Source organism: Caretta caretta, chromosome 6, assembly GCF_965140235.1.
Source record: "Caretta caretta isolate rCarCar2 chromosome 6, rCarCar1.hap1, whole genome shotgun sequence".
NCBI lineage: Eukaryota > Metazoa > Chordata > Testudines > Cheloniidae > Caretta > Caretta caretta.
In genome coordinates this window covers 110,843,638-110,869,011 of record NC_134211.1, presented here as the reverse complement: position 1 = coordinate 110,869,011, position 25,374 = coordinate 110,843,638, and the positions used below count along the sequence as shown (strand labels likewise).

General features: G+C 38.4%; 1 protein-coding gene across 6 annotated transcripts in view; it reads right to left on the bottom strand.

Annotated features, from left to right (window-relative positions):
- TRAF3 (TNF receptor associated factor 3) overlaps positions 1–25,374 on the bottom strand; it is an 88,915-nt gene that overhangs the window by 25,478 nt on the left and 38,063 nt on the right. For 4 of the 6 annotated variants that reach the window (XM_048853909.2, XM_048853911.2, XM_048853910.2 and 1 more), the window contains 7 exons: positions 21,266–21,521; positions 18,849–18,900; positions 14,215–14,319; positions 13,212–13,379; positions 7,346–7,426; positions 4,055–4,129; positions 2,070–2,162 (listed from right to left, as the gene is read on the bottom strand). In XM_048853909.2, the coding sequence (XP_048709866.1) occupies positions 2,070–2,162; positions 4,055–4,129; positions 7,346–7,426; positions 13,212–13,379; positions 14,215–14,319; positions 18,849–18,900; positions 21,266–21,504 (813 nt within the window). In that variant the 5' untranslated portion in view covers positions 21,505–21,521. The remainder of the gene's footprint in view (positions 1–2,069; positions 2,163–4,054; positions 4,130–7,345; positions 7,427–13,211; positions 13,380–14,214; positions 14,320–18,848; positions 18,901–21,265; positions 21,522–25,374) is intronic. The other 2 variants (XM_048853912.2, XM_048853913.2) reach the window with 2 other exon arrangements.

Sequence of the window (25,374 nt, the reverse complement as noted above, 5' to 3'; positions counted from 1 at the left end):
TGGCCTGTCTCCCAAGGTCTGTGAGAGTGATGGGTCGTCCTTCAGGATAGGCTGTAGATCATTGATGATGCGTTGGAGAGGTTTTAGTTGGGGGCTGAAGGTGATGGCTAGTGGCGTTTTCTTATTTTCTTTGTTGGGCCTGTCCTGTAGTAGGTGACTTCTTGGTACTCCAAACTACAATCCATTGGTGATCTTCCTGAAAACACCATCCTGGCCACTATGGATGTAGAAGCAGTCTACACCAATTTTCCACACAAAGATGGACTACAAGCCGTCAGAAACAGTATCCCCGATAATGTCACGGCAAACCTGGTGGCTGAACTTTGTGACTTTGTCCTCACCCATAACTATTTCACATTTGGGGACAATGTATACCTTCAAATCAGCGGCACTGCTATGGGTACGCGCACGGCCCCACAGTATGCCAACATTTTTATGGTGGACTTAGAACAACGCTTCCTCAGCTCTCATCCCCTAATGCCCCTACTCTACTTGCGCTACCTACATTGATGACATCTTCATCATCTGGACCCATGGAAAAGAAACCCTTGAGGAATTCCACCATGATTTCAACAATTTCCATCCCACCATCAACCTCAGCCTGGACCAGTCCACACAAGAGATCCACTTCCTGGACACTACGGTGCTAATAAGCGATGGTCACATAAACACCACCCTATACTGGAAACCTACCGACTGCTATTCCTACCTACATGCCTCCAGCTTTTATCCAGACCACACCACACGATCCATTGTCTACAGCCAAGCTCTATGATACATCTGCATTTGCTCCAACCCCTCAGACAGAGACAAACACCTACAAGATCTCTATCAAGCATTCTTACAACCACAATACCCACCTGCTGAAGTGAAGAAACAGATTGACAGAGCCAGAAGAGTACCCAAAAGTCACCTACTACAGGACAGGCCCAACAAAGAAAATAAGAGAACGCCACTAGCCATCACCTTCAGCCCCCAACTAAAACCTCTCCAACGCTCTCCTGCTGGTAATATCTCACCTTAAGTGATCAGTCTCGTTACAGTGTGTATGGTAACACCCATTGCTTCATGTTTTCTATGTATATAAATCTCCCCACTATATTTTCCACTGAATGCATCCGATGAAGTGAGCTGTAGCTTACGAAAGCTTATGCTCAAATAAATTTGTTAGTTGCTAAGGTGCCACAAGTACTCCTTTTCTTTTTGCGGATACAGACTAACATGGCTGCTACTCTGAAACCATCGGATTAAAAGTAATTCAGTATTTGGTTAAGCCATCAAAATAATGTTTTTATTTAAAACACTGACCCTCTTAAGACCTGTCACTTTAAAATGGGTTGCCTCATTTCACTATTGATTGGGTGCAGCATTGACACATATTTTGAAGTCAAAGCCTACGAAAGGCCTGCTTTAAATGCTCTAAATTAAGTCATTCAAAGGACTTGAAGCTGTTAGTGAGGTGATCTGCCGCACCTTGTCTCCCAATAAATTCCCCTAAGTCCCCAAAACTCTTTTAAAGACAAGAGTTCCAAGGGAGCATTGCACAATGAGAACTTAGTTAGATCCAGCATCAGAACAGAAACCAGCCTGCCTGAGAGTAACACAGAATGTCAATTAATAAAAGTCTCTTCAGGCCAAGAAGCTTGGAGAGCTCTTGATAAATTTAAAATAAAAATGAAGCCGGTTCAGTATGTGGAGTTTTCCAGGATCTGATCTCCAGAAAAATACACAGGTAGATGCAGCTCCTAACATTGCAGTACTTTTCCTAACCGTCTCTTTCATAAGAAAAAGGGATTGAAGGAGAAATTTAATGTCAGCTGGTTTGATAACTTAAATATTAAAATACTAAATTCATAGCAACACGTGAATAAAAATTACATATTTATTCGTGAAGCCAATTTTCTTCTTTTATTGTAATAAAATTGATGTTACACTGACTCATTTTACCGCTTTTTGAGCCTACTAGTGGTTTAGCTGTATTTCCAAACAGCTTCTGAACAAAAGTGTTTTCCTCTATTTTTATAGAATTTAAAAAAATTAATGAAAATTAAAGTGAGTAGAAGATATACCTTATTTTCTAGAGAATTACTCCATTCTTTCAATAAATTTACATGCTGCACTGCTGAGCTGGCTTCATGTGCTTTAATTTGCTGATTTGTTCCCTGTGACAACAAAGAATTTATACATTTTAGCCAATTTCACTTTTTTAAAAAAACCAATAATATAACACAAGACTATAAAACCAGCACTACATATATTTTGGTACACAGATGTACTTTATAAAAAATATAAATAGAGTGGAAATCTACTTGGGAACTTATGAAAGAAGTGAGAGATACATTTAAAAACAAGTGTTTTATCCAACTGCTGTATATTTCCATTGTACTTATTTATCAGAGGAAACAAAAGTGGAGAAAAGATTTACAAAATGAATTGTTTAGAACCATCTCTAGAAACTTTTATAATAAATAAATCAGAAAACAAGTCACATAACTCAAACATCTGATTCCACAAATATAGCTTTAACCATTTTATAAATTACTGTAAAGTTTCCATTGATGTGAATATGAAAGAAAAACAGTTAAGGTACATTTATCATCACTGGAAACTGCCAACTTTGTAGAATCTGTCAACTAAAATAGTTTACAGTGGCTAATTTGCCATTATAGAAAGTTAGCAAGACACATCCATTGTTGCTTTATGATGTTCAGATTTCCTGCCCCCTCACAATCTGCAAATGTTGGTACAAATAACCACTGTAAGTTTACAAAACACACATAGATAATATACAGAGTACATAAGATGCAGATCATGTTACCTTCTACTTCACGCTATACTTCAGCAAATATTTTGCAAAACATTTTATATCTGTTTAGATGTTAGATATGTTGCAAGCAACTGGAAAAGTTTCAATGATCTTCAATGTATATACTCTATATAAAATATTCAAAAATATATATGTGGATATATGTACATATATACACACATATACATACATAAAAAGAATGAACAGTGATACGTAAGACATAACAGTGGGCAGTGCTACATCATTAATTATTTCTACAGTTGAGAGAGGAACTGTACTTTTTGTGTTTAAATTGTTGAATGCTTTCTTTTTTACACTGGCAGAATATTAAGGGACTGATCAAAAGTCCTTTGATGTTAATGGGAAAAGACTCTCTGACTTCAATGAGACTTAAAACAGGCCTTGAGATATCAATGGGAAAGAAGGTTTATAGGAGTGTTGCACAGAGATTGCACATGTACACAAAAATCTAGTTTCATAGGTCACAGTGAGCTTCAAAATTATGGCATTTAATTTGATAAATTCCGTTTTTCCTGTCAGCAGCTTTTAAATTTTTACTGTAAAACTGTCAGAATTCGCTGACACTCTCAGATGCATGGTATGAAAAGTAAGATATTGCAAATATGGAAATAACAGTGTTGAAACTACACAAAGTTTTTTCTTACTTTGTGGTGACTTCTAGGATTTAATCTACAATTTTTATTAATTCTATGCTGCGATTTGACCATGCACCTATAGGCATACACACACATATATACATATGTATATATGAATGTACATAAAACAAACATTCTAAGTGGGCCAACCTATTTTTAATCACATCATATATATTCACAGGCGCAAACAGAAGAAATTAAATTTAATTTGGGAAAAAATTAAATAACTTCCATAGAACAGCTGAAATTACTAGACAGCTTGTGGAGAGAAAAAAAATGACTATTTTTCTCTTATTTCAAAGAAGAGAAAAGTTAAAGTTTTTAATGTAATATCATCTTCTGATCTCAGACATCTGTAACTGGCTAACTGAAATCCCAAGATATCGCCAGTATGTGTATGTGCTTTTTATAATTTTATATATATAAAAATATATGCAAAAACGAACACCTGCTGCATAGTCTTAATCACTCATGCAACTGGATGAATGTTTCTTAACCAAGAGTAGAGAAGTCCAGAACTTTCACGTCAAAATGTTAAATTTTCTTATTGCAGACTTTCATCAATTGGGAAGTATAATTGTTATATACTGACCTGAAAAGTGCAGCCATAACGCTTAAAACTACAGGTACTTGGGGCATTAATACATTCTGACAAATGTGCATTCAACTGCAATAGGAAAAAAATGTGAGTTTTGGCAGAAAACGTTTGCATGATAATGCTCAGAACATATAAAGGGCACAGATTATCAGATTTGTATTGTGTGCCATTTGTAAAACATACAGTACATGTGTGCATATTATCTCCACTCTTACTCAGAGTGCATAAACTGTATATACACATGTAACCACACGCACATGCCAATACAATATACAGAGACACATTTAATATACAGTGAAACATCCACTGAAGACCATTCCTGTAGGCAACCCATTAAAAAAAAATGCCACTTTAAAGAAACCCAAGGCTTTCCATACATTTTTGTTTGACTTTAATTAAAGGTCAATCTTTACTTGACAAATGATTTTTGCTGGTCTGTTGGGTAGTCACTTAAGACCAGTTTCACTGTAGTAACATACGCCTTTTCTAACTCTAGTTTCATTAGGAACAGATTGTCAAAACATGACATGCAATTCTCAATATCAGAATTTAAAATAAAACAAAACTAAACAATGAAGACTGTAAACAAATACTGCATGAAACAGACAAATACTTTATACCAGGGTGCAGTTGAGTCACATTTATAATGCAGTACACAGGATTCAATGCTTTAAAATAGGAAAAGGCCTGTATTTTGCACAGATCCAATATTCTGAATGATAAACACAGAAAATAATTTGTCCTTTAAAATAAAATCACAGAAGTATATACACAGAGCCATAATGAAATGCAGCCGTTTTTAGGGGACAGGGCAGCAGAATGATGCAAACAGCCTAAGAGCTGGAATGAAGGGCCATTTTGTAAAGGACACCATGACAAACCTCATCTCTTCTGACAAGTGCCTTAAGATCTTTATTTCCATACAGAGCAGAGAGGACCTAGGGGCCAGATCCTCACCTGGTGTAAACTCTTATACCTCCACTGAGTTCAAGATATTTAAAAAGACCTGCACACAGTAAGCCCTCTGGTCCTCAATTCATCCACCTCCAGAAAAAGGCCTGAACTGATCCTGCCTGCATATGAAACTGTGGTGCTAAAGAAACAAGGGTTTTCAAATCTAATTTTGAGATGCTTAACTCATCCCCCCCTGGCATATGCAACATCTACTTTGTTTTAACAACTTGCTGTAGAAATTCACAATGAAAGTTCAAAAGAAACATTTCAGAAAAAAAAAATAAAAATCAGGTAAGAAAAAGTACATGTGCTATACAAGATTTCGGGGGGGGGGGGGGGGGCACGGCTTCTTTCACCTCCTCAGAACTAAGGACTGTGTCAACCAGTAACCATTCACACATATTAAGAGTTGCGATTATTCTATAAGATATCATTTTCACTTTTTGTACGCTATTGAGAATGAGAAAGTCGTGTATTGTGCCAAACTGTTAGGCAGGCATTTGCCTATATCACCTTAGAATGATGCAGGGCAAGATGGCAGCTGGTTAAAATCCAACCCTACCAACAACTTTTAGAATCCAATTCCTCCAACCCTTCGCATCAAGACTTGTGCTTATTGATGTGAGTTGACCTATTGTTTTTAATGGGACAATTCACAGTAGTAAGGACTTCATTCTTAAGTCCCTCACTACTCAGGACAGCAATTAAGCATTTCTTATTGACTTCAGTAGGATTTAAGAACATGTATAGGTGTTGTTATGAGAAGGAGTGCTTTCCTGAATCAGGATCTCAATTGGTTAATATATACTGGCAGAACTGAGCCCCAAAGGTGGCTCTCCACTTATATTATTAGACAGATGCCTAGATCATCTTCTCAAGAGCATAATGTTTATTAATAATGCACAAGGCCTAGTATACATTTTAGATTGCACATTCCTTGGGGCAGACAGAGTTGGAAAGTACCTGGCACGCTTTGGGCACTAAATATGATTACTCACTTACTGTAACACTAAAATGATGTATTCCTATGTCAGGAGAACATACTCCATTAGATTTTTTGGGTTATCAGTGAAAAAAAGATACCTCAAAAATGAGTTTAAAAAAAATGACAATATTTTAAGGAGTGCTGGAGACAAATATGTGCTCCCCATTCTAGATCATACAAAAGGATTTATTTTTAGAAAAATATGCACATCAGCCTTTACAGATACTACTAATACTGGATCAAATAAAGGAATACATTCAAACACCACAAGATACAAAAGAAATTTACCGGCTCAAAATATTAACTGAATTTTCTACATATGTTAGAAGCTTTAGTAGCCTGTTGCACCTGATCACAGGACATGCCATACTGGAACAGACCAATGGTCCATTTACACTATAGCAATAGCAAACGTCAAGAGGAAATTTCTTCTTTATCTCAGTTACTGGTAAATTTTACCATAAAGCAGTAATTTTATCCCAATCGTATGAAATACAGACACTAAATATTAAATCCTTTCTTGAATAAGATTAAACTATTTACTTAACATTTATCCTGTGGCAGTGAGTTTCACAGTGTTTCCTTTTAGATGATTTAAACTTGGTGCCTCTTTATTTAATCAAAAGTGCCCTCTTGTCCTCGTATTGAGTATACATTTAGCTGACTAAGCATCAGCTAAATCGGTTTAACTGAAATATTTCTAAAGCATCTATACCACCATGACATCTAAGTGTCAGGCCCTTTATTCTCCTTTGCGAATTTAACAGTCCTAACAATATTTTTAATCTCTTGCATGGACCAACTCCACACAACAGCTGTTCAATATCTGCTATGATCTTTTCTGAGATGAGGACACCAAAATCAAAACAGCATTTAAGGTCAGGATGTACCTCTGGTTTATATGCTATATGATGTCTAATGTCAGTATATGCTACTATATTTTAGATTTATCATTCTATTTCAATATTGAGACTTGAAGAATACATGCTGCCTAACACTACCCAAAAGTTCTGCTCTACTGGCCTCAATAAGTGCTTCTAACTCAGTTTTCATTAAGAGAGATAAAAGCTAATCTTTTTTGACAAACCATGTGTAATAAATACAGAAAATTAAGGAAGTAATTTCTGAAATATAATTTCCTAAGAAATCACTAAAAAAATTATTAAAAAATTATCACACTTAACTGTAGTGGTAGATAAGCCTTTTCTTTAGATCTCACATCGTAATAAGGAAATGGCTTCTGGCAAAATTCTTGCGAGATCTTACTAACAACAAAGTTCTAAGGTGAACACTGTTGAACAGGGATTTATTTAATTTTTAGCACAACTCTGGGCATGACTTCTTACCTCCCTTCTCAAGAGTGATGTAACACTGCATTTATGAGGACATGAAACCGCGACAGAGGGACAGTCTGTATCTTCATGTTTCTAAAAGAAAAGAAAAAAGGCAAATTACAATTTATACTTTATCAATATTTAAAATTACAAACCATTTTATAACAGGACTTGCCTGAAAAAAGAAGTAACTTACCATGCTGTAATTAAAAATATATATTCACATGGTGCTATACAGTGAGCAGTACAGTTAACATGGCTACTTCGTGTTTGTACAATGTATGGAAAGAACAAACACAGATGTTACGTTTTCAGTTGATATGTATTTCTCAACTGTTTTTGATTCAGAAAAATAAGGGATTTATCATATTTTCCTGTGGAAAGAAGAGCAGTTTACATCACCCTTTATCAATAAAACCTCAATAAAATCAAAGTTCTCTATCCCACGAAGCATGTAGGGGAGTGCACATTATTGGAAAAGAGGATAATTGCCAAGACGATATTCCTTCCAATACCACCATACAGTGCATTGGAAAGCTCTTCAGATGTTTATCATAGAATATCAGTGTTGGAAGGGACCTCAGGAGGTCATCTAGTCCAACCCTCTGCTCAAAGCAGGACCAGACCCCAACTAAATCATCCCAGCCAGGGCTTTGTCAAGCCTGACCTTGAAAACTTCTAAGGAAGGAGATTCCACCACCTCCCTAGGTGCCCATTCCAGTGCTTCACCACCCTCCTAGTGAAAAAGTTTTCCCTAATATCCAACCTAAACCTCCCCCACGGCAACTTGAGACCATTACTCCTTCTTCTGTCATCTGCTACCACTGAGAACAGTCTAGATCCATCCTCTTTGGAACCCCCTTTCAGGTAGTTGAAAGCAGCTATCAAATCCCACCTCATTCTTCTCTTCTGCAGAATGAACAATCCCAGTTCCCTCAGCCTCTCCTCATAAGTCATGTTCTTCAGCCCCCTAATCATTTCTGTTGCCCTCCACTGGACTCTTGCCAATTTTTCCACATCCTTCTTGTACTGTCGAATAGAGGAGAATGATCACGTCCCTCGATCTGCTGGCACTTCCCCTACTTATTCAGCGCAAAATGCCGTTAGCCTTCTTGGCAACAAGGGCACACTGTTGACGCATACCCAGCTTCTTGTCCACTGTAACTCCGAGGTCCTTTTCTGCAGAACTGCTGCCTAGTCATTTGGTCCCTAGTCTGTAGTAGTTCATGGGAGTCTTCTGTCCCAAGTGCAGGACTCTGCACTTGTCCTTGTTGAACCTCATCAGATTTCTTTTGGCCCAAACCTCTAATTTGTCTAGGTCCCTCTGTATCCTATCCCTACCCTCCAACATATCCACCTCTCCTCCCAGTTTAGTGTCATCTGCAAACTTGCTGAGGGTGCAGCCCACGCCATCCTCCAGAACATTAATGAAGATATTGAACAAAACCATCCCCAGGACAGACCCTTGGGGCACTCTGTTTGATACCGGCTGCCAACTAGACATGGAGCCATTGATCACTACCCATTGAGCCCGACGATCTAGCCAGGTTTCTATCCACCTTACAGTCCTTTCATCCAGCCCATACTTCTTTAACTTGCTGACAAGAATACTTTATGCTTTATACTTATTTATGCTTCTGAATGTCAGAGAACCCTGTAAATCCATATACTGGTATTCACTCTTTTGATTATCCTTTAATTTTGAGTCTCTTTACCATTTGATACTGAATTCTTGCACTATACATCAAAATACTTAAGCTTATTTAAAGCTCCTTTTGATCAAACCACAGTGCATTTTTTGTGTTCATCTCCTAATTCACTATGTCAGACAGGTCTGAAAGACTAAGGGATAGACTGAAAGTTTACTCGTAGCCCACAGTAAAGGGCACCATGTAAATCACTGACAATTCTCTGGTTTCCCCCCTTGCTTCAGGAGGTGAGTAATCCGCTACTGGTTCATGGCCCAAATCTGTGCTCCCTGAAAGCAATGAGAGTCTTTCCAATGACTTCAACATGCATTTGATTTTGGCCCCTATTCCAGGAGTAGAATACTACTACTTCCATTCTGACCAGAAGAGCTCATTCCTCATCCCTAGGCACCCACTCTCCATGGAAGCTGCTCTCAACTCTTCCATATGATGTGAGATGCAGGTTGCACATAATCTTGCCTTAAATCAGGCTAGGATAACAAGGTTTTCAGAATAGCAAAAGCAGCATGCAAACCCATTTTATAACAATTTTAAAAATTCTCTTTTTCTGTATAATACTTTGATTCTTTAATAATAAAATACAATTTTCACTTCTGTTTTTGCTTTGAAGAATGAGCATTTTGTCTGCCAGAAAGACACACTGGACCGTGGAATACATTGCATTGTACCAAAAGCTTTATGTTTGCTTCAAATAAAATGAAATAAAATTGCATTTAGAAATGAATTCACCTAGAGAGATAAAGCATTGCAGTATAGACTAGACAAATACTTGTGCTTTTTAAAATTTTAATTGCAAGTCCATATCACTATCTAAATAGTCTGTCAGCCATAAAGGGGATTTCCTACGCTGCAGAGCAGGCAGATTCTATGAAGACATGAACCACACATGAAACAAGAAAAATTATTTTTGTTTCCATTTGCATACCTTTGGTTTTTTTCTTTGTACAGCCTCGAAAAAATGTTTGTGCTGCTTTTCATTTTCTGTTCAAGTCCCTGAAATGCCTGCCTGACTTATTAATGTGCTTAAAAACCTGATGGTCTGCACAGGCCAACAGAGATGAACTTAAGCTCAGGGTGAGCAGATGGACTACACAAAGCAAATCTTTCTTTCATCTAACTGAGTGGTCTGGTTACAACCAGACTAAGTCTTGGTACTCAAGTATAGTCAGGTAATATTCCAAAATAAACCCAAATTTATCAGCATTTGTATAATCTCACACACTACATTCTTCCAGGCTTTTAAAAGAATGTAGGCATTGTTGTTTTATGGCATGATCAGTGGCTGATCTCTGCTCCTCCAGGATATTAATGCTGTGGCTATTGTTGCGCCCCTGAAACACCAAAACCACTATGATTGGAAGCTGGTCCTATGTTGCAAATTATTAGTTTCATTAATATTTTGAATATAGGAACACCTAACACTTTTGATTTGCTGATCTGCTACAACAAGCAGGCATTGGTCTAACTCTACAAAGGTTCCTGCTCTCCCCTTTTTATGCTTCAGTGCTTCAGGAAACGTTTTTGCCTTCCCCTACACTAATCACAGAGCATTTGCTTGCCATCTATAACACCACTTGCTACATCCGAAAACTCTTGTCACTCTCCTTTAACCTTACAGGGCCTTTCAATTCTCCAGGATAAGCACTTAAAGTTTTAATTTGAGATCTACAGATTGTTAAAATAAAATGTTGGCTGAAAAGCAAGGGAAGATTTTTCCCATTTGTTCAATTAGCTTGTCCTACCATCTGTGATTAGACCAAATTGGAAACTAAACCTTAGTGACCATAGGCTCTCATGGGGACAAGACACTTCTCAGGGATATCTCAATGTCCAGGACAGTAGCAGCTGGTACAGGCATAAGAACTGTACTTACAAACTTGCTCTTGTTAAGAAGTTCATAAAGAAGCAAAATATGAAAAGGACTGGCTAATACCTCAGATTTTTACTACATGTAAAACCGGGGTTCTCAAACTGGGGGTCAGGACCCCTCGGGGAGGTCACGAGGTTATTACATGGGGGGGTCGAGAGCTGTCAGCCTCCACCCCAAACCCCGCTTTGCCTCCAGCATTTACAATGGTGTTAAATATATTTAAAAGTGTTTTTAGTTTACAAGGGGGAGGGAGGTCGCACTCAGAGGCTTGCTATGTGAAAGGGGTCACCAGTATAAAAGTTTGGGAACCACTGATGTAAAATTAGACCTCTCCGTATACAACTTTATTTAGTATGAAGTGCATTCCCTTTGTGGGCCCTGAAAAAATACTATGGTCTCTGATGAAGTTACACTTTTAAGAATGCTCTCATTTTATCGAGTTTTTGGGAAAATACTTGCTCAAAATTTTTTCCTTTTTTCCCCTGGAACTACAGAAAACAGTATGTGTAAATCAAAAGTAACTGTTGGTCTTGTTAAAGATAGGAATTAAAATATAAAAATACAGTTCTTGAAAGATTCAAGTCTAATAACATAATTATAGACAAAAATGCATAACTAAGTTGTTTCAGGAAATGCACCAAGAGAAGCTGAGAAACTTCTGCTTCTGTTATTCAAATCTCACTTTCATAAGACTAGACCTTTTAATTTTTCTGCTCCCTGAATAAAAAATATGAGATATTCAGGAACCCAGTCTGGATTTGGTATGAACATATTTAAAGAATCACTAAGATTTACTCTACAGACACAATACTTAACCCCTAAAAATTAAGTGCAGAATGGCTTTAGACATTTCAATTTGGCCATATCCCCAACAATTCAAGCCTAAAGATAGCAGACTTTCAAGTTTTCCCGTAACAGTTTTGAGAGCTGAGTGAACAGAAGGAATGACCAGTTGTATAAAAATAAGATTGCACTGCCACAGCTTACAGGAACCCCTTAAATGTACTGGACAGATACGGAAAGATAGCTGTACCAAAGATGAACCTAGGCAGTCACTGCGGGGTAGACCCCCGAGTATTTTAGAAAGTCATCTACTGGTTCATATCACTTACTAAATCTGGACAAACATGTGGGAGAAAGGCAGATGTTGTATATACACAATAGAGATTCTGATGCCTTTCTCCCAGATTTTATTTATATATTTGTCTCCGTATAGTAATGCCTACAGTGTTAGAGGCTAAGATGCCTCTATACAAATCATATTAAATAAATCACCAATGCCTCCTGTTAACATACATATATTTGCTTTGTATTTTCACAAATACACCCTTGTGAGCTTTGTCGTCATCTAACAGTAATAGCTAAGAACATAATTACTAGAAAGTGGAAAGTTCTAGCCATTCACTAAGAGGTCCAGGGAGCTGTAGACATGGAAACATTGCACAAATATATTAAAAATAAACACAGTGAATATATATCAGAGTGGGGCTCAATATCATAAGATGCAGGAGTGCGATAACATACATACAAATCCAAGCCACTGAACCACCACAAATTCTGCCCCACTTGACCATAATGGTAGCCCCAATCTCTATCCTATAGTTCTATCCCACTTATAACACACTGCTTACCAGACACCCTACTCTTGGGCCAAAAATAATAATAATGCTTTCTAAATATGACTGCATATGGTACATGATATGCAGAGACAGTAGGTATTATTGAATTTGATGTTATGTTCATTTTCTTCCTTCTTCCTTGCCAGCTTATACAAGAGTATCTAATTCCCTGGCACAACTGCAAAGGTGACGTAAAGCTGTTCTGGATGACACAGGCACCAAACAAAGGAAAAATGGTAATGTGCTATTCCTCTGAAACACATACTCCTGCTTGACGGTATATTGTTAGGATGGTAGATTTGCACAATATACCAATTTAAATAGGATGGAATAGAAGAATGTATGCCAAAAAATTACTGTAATGTAGCAGTTATTCCCTGCATCATGTGAAGACTGTACTTTAGAAAAAAACAGTTTTTGGTTTTTTTTTAATTTCTGGTGTTCAAATGTTTCCTGTTCAATTTAATTTACACTTGGGTTGTGACAACTTCCTCGACAGCAAATATATCTTCACAGTTAGAATATTTTCCTTTTGAATTGAAAAGTGCTGAAGCAAATTTTGCCTTATACAAGACTGAAAGCCCAATACCTCTGATGGTTGCTGAAAAAGAAACGTGAAAATTGGTCATTCTACATTACATGTAATTTACTGATTTTAGTGATGGAAGAAAACACTGCACCTGTAATGTAATCATTGGGACTTGGCTTTTACAGTATTTACATGTAGTCTCCCGATATTTACAGGTCTTTTCTACATGGTCTGGCAAGTCCTTCCGCAGTATTTTCTCCTTGCAATCAGCACGGTGGCATGAAAGTTCTTCAAACTGACAGTCATTTCTCAAATGCGTCTGTAAGATAAAACAATCAAGTTAATGAAATTTTACATGTTTCTTCTCATCATACCCATGAAAGATAACTCTCCCAAAATAAACTCAGGACCAGAGTCTAATCTTAGATGTGCACCGTGCTGTACCTCAGAACATCTGCTAACGCTGTTGTGCATGTCTACACAGTAATGGATTTACTGAGATACGTATTTCTGAAGTTAGAATCTGACCCTCAGATGACTGCTATGTTATGTCTTGAAGAGCCAAAATTTCAGATTATCTTAGATATTCAGAAGTACCAGAAGCATCACAATTTCAAGTATAAGTGGAATAACCTTTATATTAGAGGCCCAAAACTGGTAACAATGAAATATCAAGCAGGAATTCAAACTCAAAAAGAAAATATATGAAATAGCAAAAAAATAGCACAGTGAAAAACCACATACATATCAGCCTTCCAGGTCTGCAAAGCTACTGCATGTTACAGGTTTTCCAAATGAGAATGTGACATTTGCTCTTATAAAATCTGAACATTATAGCCAAACTTTTCCAAACGGAGAGTCTAAAGTTTAGGCACCTAAATAAGTAGCCTGATTTTCATAGATACTAAGAACACAGGACTCCGGCTGAAGGATTTTTAGGCAGCCCAAACCAAAAATTTTGGTCTATGACGAAGATTCTTGACAGATCAATTAAAAGTAGAGCTTCAAAAACACAATTTATGATAACTTCTATAAACAGTCAGATTAGCTCACATCACTGATTAATCAGGAACTAGGTGGATTAAAGTTGACTTCTGTAGATTTTCCCATTCTTTAATTTGAAAGAAAGCTTGTGATGGCATCACAGTGCTTACCAGTAGTTGTGCCAGCATTAGTAGTTCATTGCAGCCTTTGTTTTCATTTCTGCAATATATCTGAAGGGCAAGAAGCTCTCTCCTACAGCAGTTATCCTTAAATACCTGTAATTTGAAGCCACTTTGCTTTAGAGATTTAAAAACAGTTTAAGAACATAACTTCAAATAAAGTGAAAATACTTTTAAAAACAATTCCACAATAGCAATATTAGTTCATTCAGGCTCGGAGTGCAGGGAGCTGACTGACACTGTAAACCAGAAAAAAAACCACACAATTCACAGACTGTGAGGCAACCTAACAAAGAAAAAAAAATAGGGCCTGCCTCTTTTTTTTTTTTTAAATTCTTTCTGGTATATAAAGAGGACTGAAAGCCTTCCTCTACTCCCACTTTTTGAGTTTTAAATATTTTTCTATTTATCATATTGGACCAATTTTTGTTGGAGAGAGATACAAGAGCTCTGTGTAAGCTTGAAAGCTTGTCTCTCTCACCCACAGAAGCTATTTTTTTAATGGGAAATTAAGTCACTCAAGGCTGGGGGAAAGACTAGGGGTAAAACAAATTTTCGCAAATGAGGAAAGAACTTAGTGATTAAAACAGAATAAAAGAGAGCCTCCTATATGTAGTAACAAAGCATACATCAGAGCACAGCATGCCCAGCAATAAAAATAGATATGCCAAGACAGTGATCAGATAGCTCCCAGTTAGAAAGACCACAAAGGATTGAACTGAGTTGTAGAAAACTGAAGAGAGAGAACAGCAATAATCAGACAATCGTGAAGCAATGTCTAAACTTTTTGGCAGGTACTTATCTATTTAGATATTTACGTGTCTCCAAACCATAGTATCCAAATAAACAATCTTATTTTTTCTTCCTTCCTATTTTATTGAAGATATAGCTTCATTAGTGTGTCCATATATAGAACATATGAGGCTTTGTTAAAATTAAAGAGATGACTTTTGCATTTAGTTCTTAACACAGCGATGTCAGTGGTCTTTCCTGTCTTTTAGAGATATGAGTTCCACAGTTTAGGTTGGCTCCTGTGAAAGGTCAGTATCTTGCACTTGCAAGCCTCTACTTATTGGGCAACAGTTTCATATTCCCAGTGGAACACAGCTGTTGTTGGGGGTCATGGAGGGAGAGGTGACATCTCAGATAGCAGGAACAAGTCCATCAAGGGCTTTGAACATCCATAGAGACTGTGAAGTGACATCTGTGTTCACTTGGAAGACAAGGCAGAAAGAAAGCATCAGAGCAACACGCTCACAGCAATCTGAATTGATAAGAGAAGTTGCTATACTGTATGCCATGGAGACTATTTTTAAAAAAGAACAGAAAACAGGGTGTGGCTTCATTCCTAGATACAAGTTGCAATAAAGCAGGTCTGGAGATCATGAATACACGGATAATTATGGCTAGTTCTGAGTCCAATAGAAAAGAGTACAATCTTTTAATCAGTTGCAGTTTGCCAACACCTCTGGCTACTTTTCTGGGAAAGCAAGCTTATAATGCTGTCAGCACTGCAGAGATAACATACAGTAGAACTTCAAAGTTACGAACACCAGAATTATAAACTGATCAGTCAACCCCACCCCTCATTTGGAACTGGAAGTACACAATCAAGCAGCAGCAGAGACAAGACCGAAAAAAAAAAAAAAAAAAAAGAGCAGCAAATACAGTACAGAGCTGTGTTAAACATCAACTACTAAAAAAAATAAAGCCAAAGCTGCATTTTTCTTCTGCATAGTAAAGTTTCAAAGCTGTATTAAGTCAACGTTCAGTTGTAAACTTTTGAAAGGGCAACCATAACATTTTGTTCAGAGTGCTGAACATTTCAGAGTTATGAACAACCTCCATTCTCGAGTGTTTCTAACTCTGAGGTTCTACTGTAGTTGCATGAAAATTATTTTGCCTATTGCAACAGTAATAAAATTAAAGCAAAATTCTGATCACAGAATCTTCACTGCGGTAGTTAGAGGAAGCAGAAAGAGTTTTGTATGCTTTTCGGACACCAAGTTAAGTTTAATGAGCTGGCACTTTTTCCTCACACAAATAATCTATGTAACATGGATTTTTGCAATTTTTTTTTTCAAAATAATTCATAAACAATTTAATTTGATTTAACTGGGAATTGGTCCTGCTTCGAGCAGGGGGTTGGACTAGATGACCTTCTGGGGTCCCTTCCAACCCTTATATTCTATGATTCTATGATGCTAAAGAGGCTGCAGTTTTGCATATCATAATAAAGATAATGGAATGAGATTTTTGAATAATTTTACAAGGTGTTTCGACAGTTCTGTAAAAGCCTTTGGGCTGCTCCATTTTGTGAAAAGCAGAAGTTAGCGTGGAATTTCAGTTTTACAGAAAATAGTCAACTGACTTGCACAGTAAGTCTGGTATGTGTTCAATAATCCACATTCTCCTTAGTTTCCTCCTCCTGTGCTGGTAGGAAAAGTTGAAGGTATTTGAGGTTTCCCAGCATATATTGCCAGGTGTCTGTCTGTCTGGGGTTTTTTAGGCGGGAGAGATAACGGGGAATGTTACATTAAGGTGATGACCTGGCTGGACATTTTTATTATTATTATAAATCATCTGTCTGACAGCAGCAACTACCCAGAACAGCCCCACTGTGCTTGGCACTGTTCAGAGAAGTAACAGATGACAATCCCTGCCCCAGACACCTCATAATCTCTATGATACACAAAACAGAATGACTGTAGGGATGAGGTAACAAGACGAACAGAGTCTAACACAAAAGCTATTTTAAAAATAAAAAATAAAAATCTGATTTAACTTATAAATACAGAAAATTGGATATAGATGTCATTAAATAGGAGGAAAGCCACTGCGGAAGACCTAAACCTAAGTGTAACAGATGTGTTTCTACTAAGGGGTCGCAGTGGTAGGAAGATACCCTGTATAGTTAGCTACACTGCCTACAACACAGCACTCCACAGAGCTCTCTGCTTCCTGGAAGAGAACAATTTTGTGAAAAGGCTACGGAGAGATTGATATACCCAACATCTCTCTCGAGAGTAAGGGAGTATCTACATCAGTATAGAACTCATCTCAAAGCTTTGATAATCAAGGTGTCAGAACCGAGTAAATGGTCATTACTATCTAAAAAGAACGTTCTTTACACTGATGAAACATTACATAGTCAAGACCCTGTTTAAAGTGTGGGTGAAAAAAATGGAAAAAAGGATGTCAATGAAATAACCTTCTTAACCGTGCATGTAAAGGAGTGGTCTCCAACCTTTTTATGCACAAGATCACTTTTTGAATTTAAGATCAACCCAGGATCTACCCCGCCCCTTCCCCAGGGCCCCGTCCCATCACTCCATTCCTTGCTCCCTCCATCACTCACTGTCCCCCACCCTCATTCACTTTCACCGGGCTGGAACAGAGGTGCAGGAGGGGGCTCTGGGCTGAGCCTGGGACAGGGAATTGGAGTGCAGGAATGAGGAATACAAGGTCTGGGAGGGAGTTTGGGTGCAAGGGTCATATGGTCACACTGCACCTAATCTCACAGAATCCACTGGACATTTCATGAGTTTTACTTTTTATTAGTGTCATTTGTGATTTACAGATCCAAAATCCTTCAGGGATTGTCACAAATTAGTGTAACATTCTCAACTGTGGGGTATGCATTGGCTGAGCCTGGGGCACAGTGTTGGGTTGCAGGAGAGGGTGAGGGGGGTGGGCTCTGGGGGGGAGTTTGGTGCAGAAGGGGGCTCCGAGATGGTTCAGGGGCTTGGGGTCCAGGAGGGGGTGGGGGGTGAGGGGTGTGGGCTCTGGGAGGTAGCTTGGGTGCAAGAGGGAGCTCTGAGCTGTGGCAGAGTGTTGGGGTGAAGGAGGGAGTTTGGATTCAGGAGGGGGCTCCGGGCTGGGGCAGGGCCTTGGGGTGTGGGAGGGGCTGTGAGGTGCAGGCTCCGGCAGGGAGGCACTTAACACAGGCAGCTCCCGGTAGGCGGCGCAGCGGGGCTCAGGCAGGCTGCTTGCTTGCCGTGGCCCCATGCTGCTCCTGGAAGCGGCTGGCTGCTGGCACTTCTCTGGCACCTGGGGGACGCGGGGGAGGGGGGGTCTCCGTGTGTTGTCCCCAGCACTGTCCCTGCAGCTTGGTTCCCGGACAATGGGAGCTGCGGGGGCGGTGCTTGCAAGAGTGGGCAGCGCACAGAGACCCACTGCCCCTTTCCCCTCCAGGGGTCAGAGAGACATGCCAGCAGCCAGCCGCTTCTGGGAGCAGAGTGGGGCCACAGCAGACAGGCAACCTGCCTGATTGAACTGAGCTCCTCGACTGATTCACCTGCAGTGGCACTCAGGCAAGCTTGGAGGAACTCAGGGCCGTTCGGTCAGGATTGGAGGAAACTTAGCTGCCCAGAGATCGCAATCTAATGGCAGAGCCTCCAAGATCAACCAGTCGATCGTGATCGACAGGCATAAAGGCTTCCAATCCTGTATGGTTACTACTTTGTCATGCTATAAGACATACTAGGTTCAAATTGCACAATAACATTTTTCCCCAAGAAACAGTACTAAAACACTTTAAAAAGGATTCTGTAAAGCAGAAAAACATTTTAAATAAATCATAGCAACTGAATATTAGGAATAAGAGACTATTTTAACAACAATACCTTATCTTTAACTATGTTCTCTTGACACGCTGTACATTTTGGACTAGAAGAACTGGAGAGAGAAAATAGACAAATTATTTTCTATTCCACTTTGAATCTTCTGTATTTATCAGATTTTAGATTGGTGCTAGTAAATCAAAGGCGTCTTGTTTAATTATAATTGCTCCAAGTATTTAAAAAGGTTAATGATTAAGAAGGTATGGCTCAATGAAAGTTAGTATAGAATCAAATGGAACAACAAATGCTGCTAACATTAAAGAAAACAAAATATAAAGTAATCCTTCAAGAGAATTTGAAAACTGAGTAAACAGTTAAATTCAGGTTCCACTTACAATGGAAAATTCATTTTTAACGAATAAAAAAACCCTTATTTAATAGCAGCATAAAATGAAGTACAGACTTCGTCTGCCAGGATTTTTCCATCTTTAAAAAGCACCAAATAATACTTTCTTGCCTTGAATATAGTCATTTTAAACATCTACTTATTTCTTCATAAAATACAAAGAGCAATTTAGATGTGTTTATACACCATAAATTATGGGAACAATATGAACAGCCATAATGGATGAAACCATTGGTCCATTCAGCCTGGGGACTGTACCTGGCATTCCAGAGGAAGGGGGAAAAAAAACAAAAAAACCCCACACCATAATGTTTCCAGCCAATTGTTCAATGCTTTACATGGAAAAAATAACATCTGTTCCTAGCTTCTACAGCACACCTGATCCAGCAGCTCTGGTTACCTCTCAGTATTTCAGCATGCATACACAAAGATTATTAGTGTCTATTATATACCTAGCTCTTTTTAAAAATCCAGGCATAATTTGACTCAACCTCCTATGTCAGTGATTTCTACAGCATGATTATATAGGCCATGAAATATTATTTCAAGGAAACCTAAGTTTACCTCATATCCCTCCCCCCACCCCGTCACGTCTCCCACTAATCTTCCCTCGATTATTAATCCCTATTCCTTCCCTTAGTTGCCTTTATTTGTGTTTGGATTGTAATCTCTTGTATAACAGCTAAATTATTCTATTTTTATAAAGTGACTTATACAGTATAAATAAGTTATTGCTGTTGTTAATATTATGGGTCACTGTAAAGGAATGACTGATCAACTGTCGCCGTCATTCACAGGTTGAATATTCCAATCAAATCCCACCCCGTCCCAATTAACTAATCCTACTCCTTGTTATTGCACATGGTATGTAAATCTCAACATGCTTCAGAGTATCTTCATTGCCTCACGGCTTCAATAGCCTCAATATTTTTCTTAAGGCAAAGAGAACAAAATTGGAGTCGGTATTCCACGAGGGTGTATACTGTGTGATACAATTTCATCATTTTCTAGCTTTTATTGAACTCACTCAAGCATCCTATTTGCTCTTTTAAACTACTGCTGCATCCTGAGCAGATAGTTTCACTGAAGTTTCTCCTCAGATGACCCTGAGAGTGCACAGCTCACTAGCATATAATCCGTGTGTTCTTAGCTGTATGTTGACAGTGGATGTGAAATATTTGTAACTAATACCTCTTATTAACCACAGACGACTGCTTCCTAAAAATGTATATTCAGAAAAATTACTAGATTTCTTGGCACAAACAGCAATTTATCAGAAAATAATATACGTATCACAACAACTCTATTTTTCCTATTATAAATGTGATGCACTGAATAGGAGAGAGAAAAGGATGTGTTACTTAAACATATCTAACTCCACTAGCCTTGCACACTCAACCTCTGAAACAATGCTATATTTCCACAATGAAATATAGTCTGTTGCATACACAGAGCCAGAATGGTTATGGGGAATAAGTAGAGGGAAGAAAATTCCCAAATTTTGTCTCTGCTCTGTTCCTGATGAAGGAGGTGGTCTGGGGAAAGTCACTTCTTTCCTCTGCTGCAAGTTTCCCCATCAATAAAAAGAGATATTATTAAATATCTACTCCACAGGTGTGCAGCTTGGATTAAAGTTTGTGCAATATTTTGAACATGCTAAGTGCTATGCATTTATTGTTATTTCAAAACTCAAACTAATGTGTACCGAATACTATCAGCAGCAATGTATCAGAGCTGAGATTCAAATGAAACGTATTGAAATTGCCAGGTACTACTAAAAAGCTAGATTTTTATTATTATTTTTTTTTTTTTACTTTTTAAAGAGAACAGCTGCATTTTTATTCTCATGTTACCATGAATAGTTGCATAACTCAGCATTCTCATGAAAAAATAAATTAATGGAAAATTAATTAGATATTTTGCATTCTTCATCTCAGGCCCTATAATCTTCAAATTGCTCAAAAATTTTTTACATTCAAGACAAGATGGAAAAATAGACATTTGTTTAACCTGTTTCAGAAGGTCAGAATTTTTCAATCATATTAACATTTTTAACATACTAAGAAACACACACCTTAACAATGCATTAATGCAGGTTTCACAGAATCTGTGTCCACATTCCGTCTGTTTAGGATTGCACAATATGAGATGACACTTTTCACATTTATACTTGTCCTCCACTGTATTTACGAATTTCTCTTTGTAACCACCTTGTTCTGGAACGTAAATTGATCCAGGAGCGTGATCAGGGTTCGCCCTTTGTTGTACCATTTCTACAGACACAGGGGGTTCTGTCTTTTTACTCGTGTCCATATTGTAATAGGTAATTTCTGTGAAAGAGAAAAAAGCATAAGCCATAGTGCTCTACAGCTCTAACAGTAACTCATCAGTGCATATATGCATAAACACACTTTCATCTTTCTACAAACATTTGCAATAGCTGTAAAAAAGGGATTAGCTTCCCTATACAAATTTACATATACAAATATAAAACTGCAGGTGCACATATGAACATAGATAGGCAAAGTTAGCATATTTGCATCATATATTAAAATATGGTAAATTTGTAAAAGTATTGTTCTTTTTTCAAGGGCTCTAAAAGGCCAAGAGCCAAATACGGGTGCTGCGAGCAAAACCTTAATTACCCGTGGAAAACACGCTGGGGTTGGGGCAGAGGGAGTGGTGAAAAACACACACTCCTCCTTTCACTCTGCCAGAAAGGTCCCTGGTACCTGCACTGCTAGGCCACAAGCACCACTACTGGCTGCCGCAAGAAGCAGCAGATGCAGGCTGCCTGTGCCCTCAGTTTAAGAGTTTAGGGACAGTGGGTCTACAACGTGCATAGAACCACTTGGCCACACCCTTGGCCCATCAACATCACTCCTCTGTGATGAGCAGCACCTGATCACAGCAGAGCTCTGCATCACACAGCACAGGAGACGTGGAGTTGACTCCTCCGCTGTTCTGGCGTTTCTGTTGCATTTTAGGCCTGGCGCACTGGCACAGTGCAAGCCAGAATTTGTCTGAATACAGGTGAAACCCCATATTTTTACTATCTCAAACACCTTCAAGTTTTTCAACCTGCATTTCCAGGGAAAGAGATCAGGTGGTACAAATCCACTCCCCAGAGGAAACAGGTCCACATAACATGACTGCTCTGTTAATGCAGCGGAACTCGGCACAATTGGCCTGTTCAGGAAAGAATTAACACAGCTGAAGATTGAATTACCGTATCTATTATGGCAGAGATTGTGATACTTTAAGTACACCGTGTACAAAGAATTGGCAGAACCACAGAAGAGAGAATACATTTATTCAATTTAAAAATACTTTAAATAGTTTCCCAACCTATCTTGTGCACCAAAAATCAAGAGATGTTAATGGAGAACCTAGGCAAATACAGGAAACAGTATAACTGGGAGTTAGAATTAAATATGTACCCATAAGAGAGTACCTGCTTATTTATAGGAATAATGTATACACGGTTATCAACATGGAATCTTTCTACCATGCAGAATCAGAAGGTAACTAGCATCTGAAATATAAATGAGCGTTTGGTAAAAGTAAATGGGTATCTCCTAACCCAATTCTCCTCTCTTATGTACTAGTGTATCTCCACCAACTACAATGGCAGTAATATACCTTCAACTCCAAATATACCACACACTGAAAACAATCCCATAAAAACAAAATGCACTTATACCTGCACATGCTATTTATGATTTCCTAGTTCCTTTTGTTAAATATGATATTTATATTTATGATTAAACAAAGGCTCCTTGTGGTCCATTTTAGAATTTACAACCTCACAACCCACATGGCAACAGTGCAGCATCAAACACCTACATAAAACTTCATTGAAGAATTAAGCAGGAGATTGCTTATTGGAGAAAGAGCTCTTATTCAAATACTAGTTTCTAGAATAACTGGAGTAAAAATAAACCAGATGAAGTCTGCTGCACTGAAGTGTTCTTCAGAGATCAGAGGGCCTGGTGTCTTGGTAAAACATGATTTGAAGAAGTATCAAGGAGGAAAAAGAGACGGTGTGTGTTGGATGAGAACTAGAACTCCATGGAGAGCAAACCTGGATTGCCCAACACAGCAAACAGAGCTGTAATCAAGCCAACAGATCAACAAGGCCTGGACAAGGGTCTCAACAGCAGGCATAATGAAGAATGAGCAGATTGTAGTGATACTGAAAAGGAAAGTGCCAGAACTCCATGATGGTGGTTATGGGGATGAGACGAAGAAGAAAGTCAGAGGTAACAGGTTCAGAATCTGAGACAAGAAGGTTAGAAGAGCTTTCAAGATGAGAAAGAAGTTCCGTTTTGGAGACTGTTTTTGATTAGTGAGCAGTACAGCTGAAGATGCACTGCTGGACAGAGGGGGGTGATCGTGTGAATTGAGGACCTATCTGTCTGGAGGTGGTTGCTGAAACCATGCAAGAGGATGAGATCACCAAGAGATAAAAAGAGGAGAGGGTTGAACCCCGGAGAGTGTTTAAAGAAGGACCTGAATGCGCGAAGGAGTTGGGAAAAGGAGCCACTAAAGTTGATACTGAAGGAGCAGTTCTCCAGTTAGGAGGCCCAGGAGAACAGAGCTCCACAAACAGGAGCAGTAGAATGGTAAAGAAAAACAATAGAGAACAGGCAATCAGGCTTTAATAGACAAAAAATGGCATCCCAATGAAGGGAAGAAATAAAACTAAATGAAGATGTTCTAAAACCTAAATAGTACTTTTGCTTCACAAAGAACTGAGCAATTAGCCACAACAAGGGGGGGAGGAGAGGGGGAAGAGGTAATACTCAAAATTCAACAGGAAATGCATACTGAACATAGAACAAGCAGCAGGTGACAGACAGTTTCATAGAGATATGAATCTGCTTGAAGGTTGGACTGTCAGCTGGCAAATGAGACTTCATACTGATATATCTACACAACGCCCCACAGGACTCCACTTTCTGAAATGACATATATTGGACATCTCTTCAAACAAAATTAATAGTGTCTTCCTCGGTAACTCTCCTGACAGCAAGATCTTTTTTGTTTTATTTTTTTCAAGAAAGTTTGTCATACATGAAAAGCTAAAAAAGTGAGCTGTAGCTCACGAAAGCTTATGCTCAAATAAATTGGTTAGTCCCTAAGGTGCCACAAGTACTCCTTTTCTTTTTAAAAAAATTTACAGCATCTGGTAGCCAACTGGGTGAAGAATTCTCTTCTCTAACACACCAAACTAGAAAATTCTTACAAAGAAAAACACAGTCGAAACCATCCACAAAGCAACACAGAACGGATTTAAAAGCACATCAACAAACACTTTATTATACTGTAAGGGCCATATTTCAAAAGGGCAGGGAATTCATATGAATACTTCACATTAGGTGCTCAAACTGACTAACTGCATGCATGGGGATACTTTCACCTGCATATGCATTAACTAAGTGCATATGCAATTAGAGGTAAACACAAATGTGGGTAATACAGAGATCTCAGCTTTTGAAAATTTGGCACTACATTTTTGTTTATACACCACTACAGATCATGGTACCTTTTTCCATTTGGGCGAACTTTAACAGAAGTTATACCCACTATGCAAATTTCAAATTTTTCAAATGAGATCTAAATTTAAGACACAAGGTTCCATCTAGGAAAGTTACTATTGCACCCACAGTATGCAAAGCAGCCGACTTCCAGAAAACAGAACCCCTGAAGCTAAGAGCAACAACAGACTAACTGATATCTCAGTTTTCCTGTGCACCTTATCACCCAACTGAAGTGACAGCTGTTTCAGGAACAAATCCTTAAGGTTTCAAATAGCAGATCTCCATTAGAAAAAACAAACTGGAATCCTGTAGCATGCCTGTGGACAGTATTTTTCAGAAACTAAAATAGAGCCGCTTGTCATTCTATGGCTAATCCCATTTTGCTCACTACAGTTCTGGTGCAAGTTCAATACGCTAATGATTTTCATTTTTGTCCCCATCACAGATTTTACATTTTGCAGATACCTGCAGCTATCATGATAGTATCAGCTAAATCAACATGAAAAGGTGATGTACAAGTAAAACCTTTAGGAGTGGGAGGCTCTTACTTAACTCACAAGGGCAAGTATAATTTTAAATCAGGATTAAAGATCTGGGCAGACACGACTCCAACCTTTGAGCAGCTGAGCTTAAATGACAA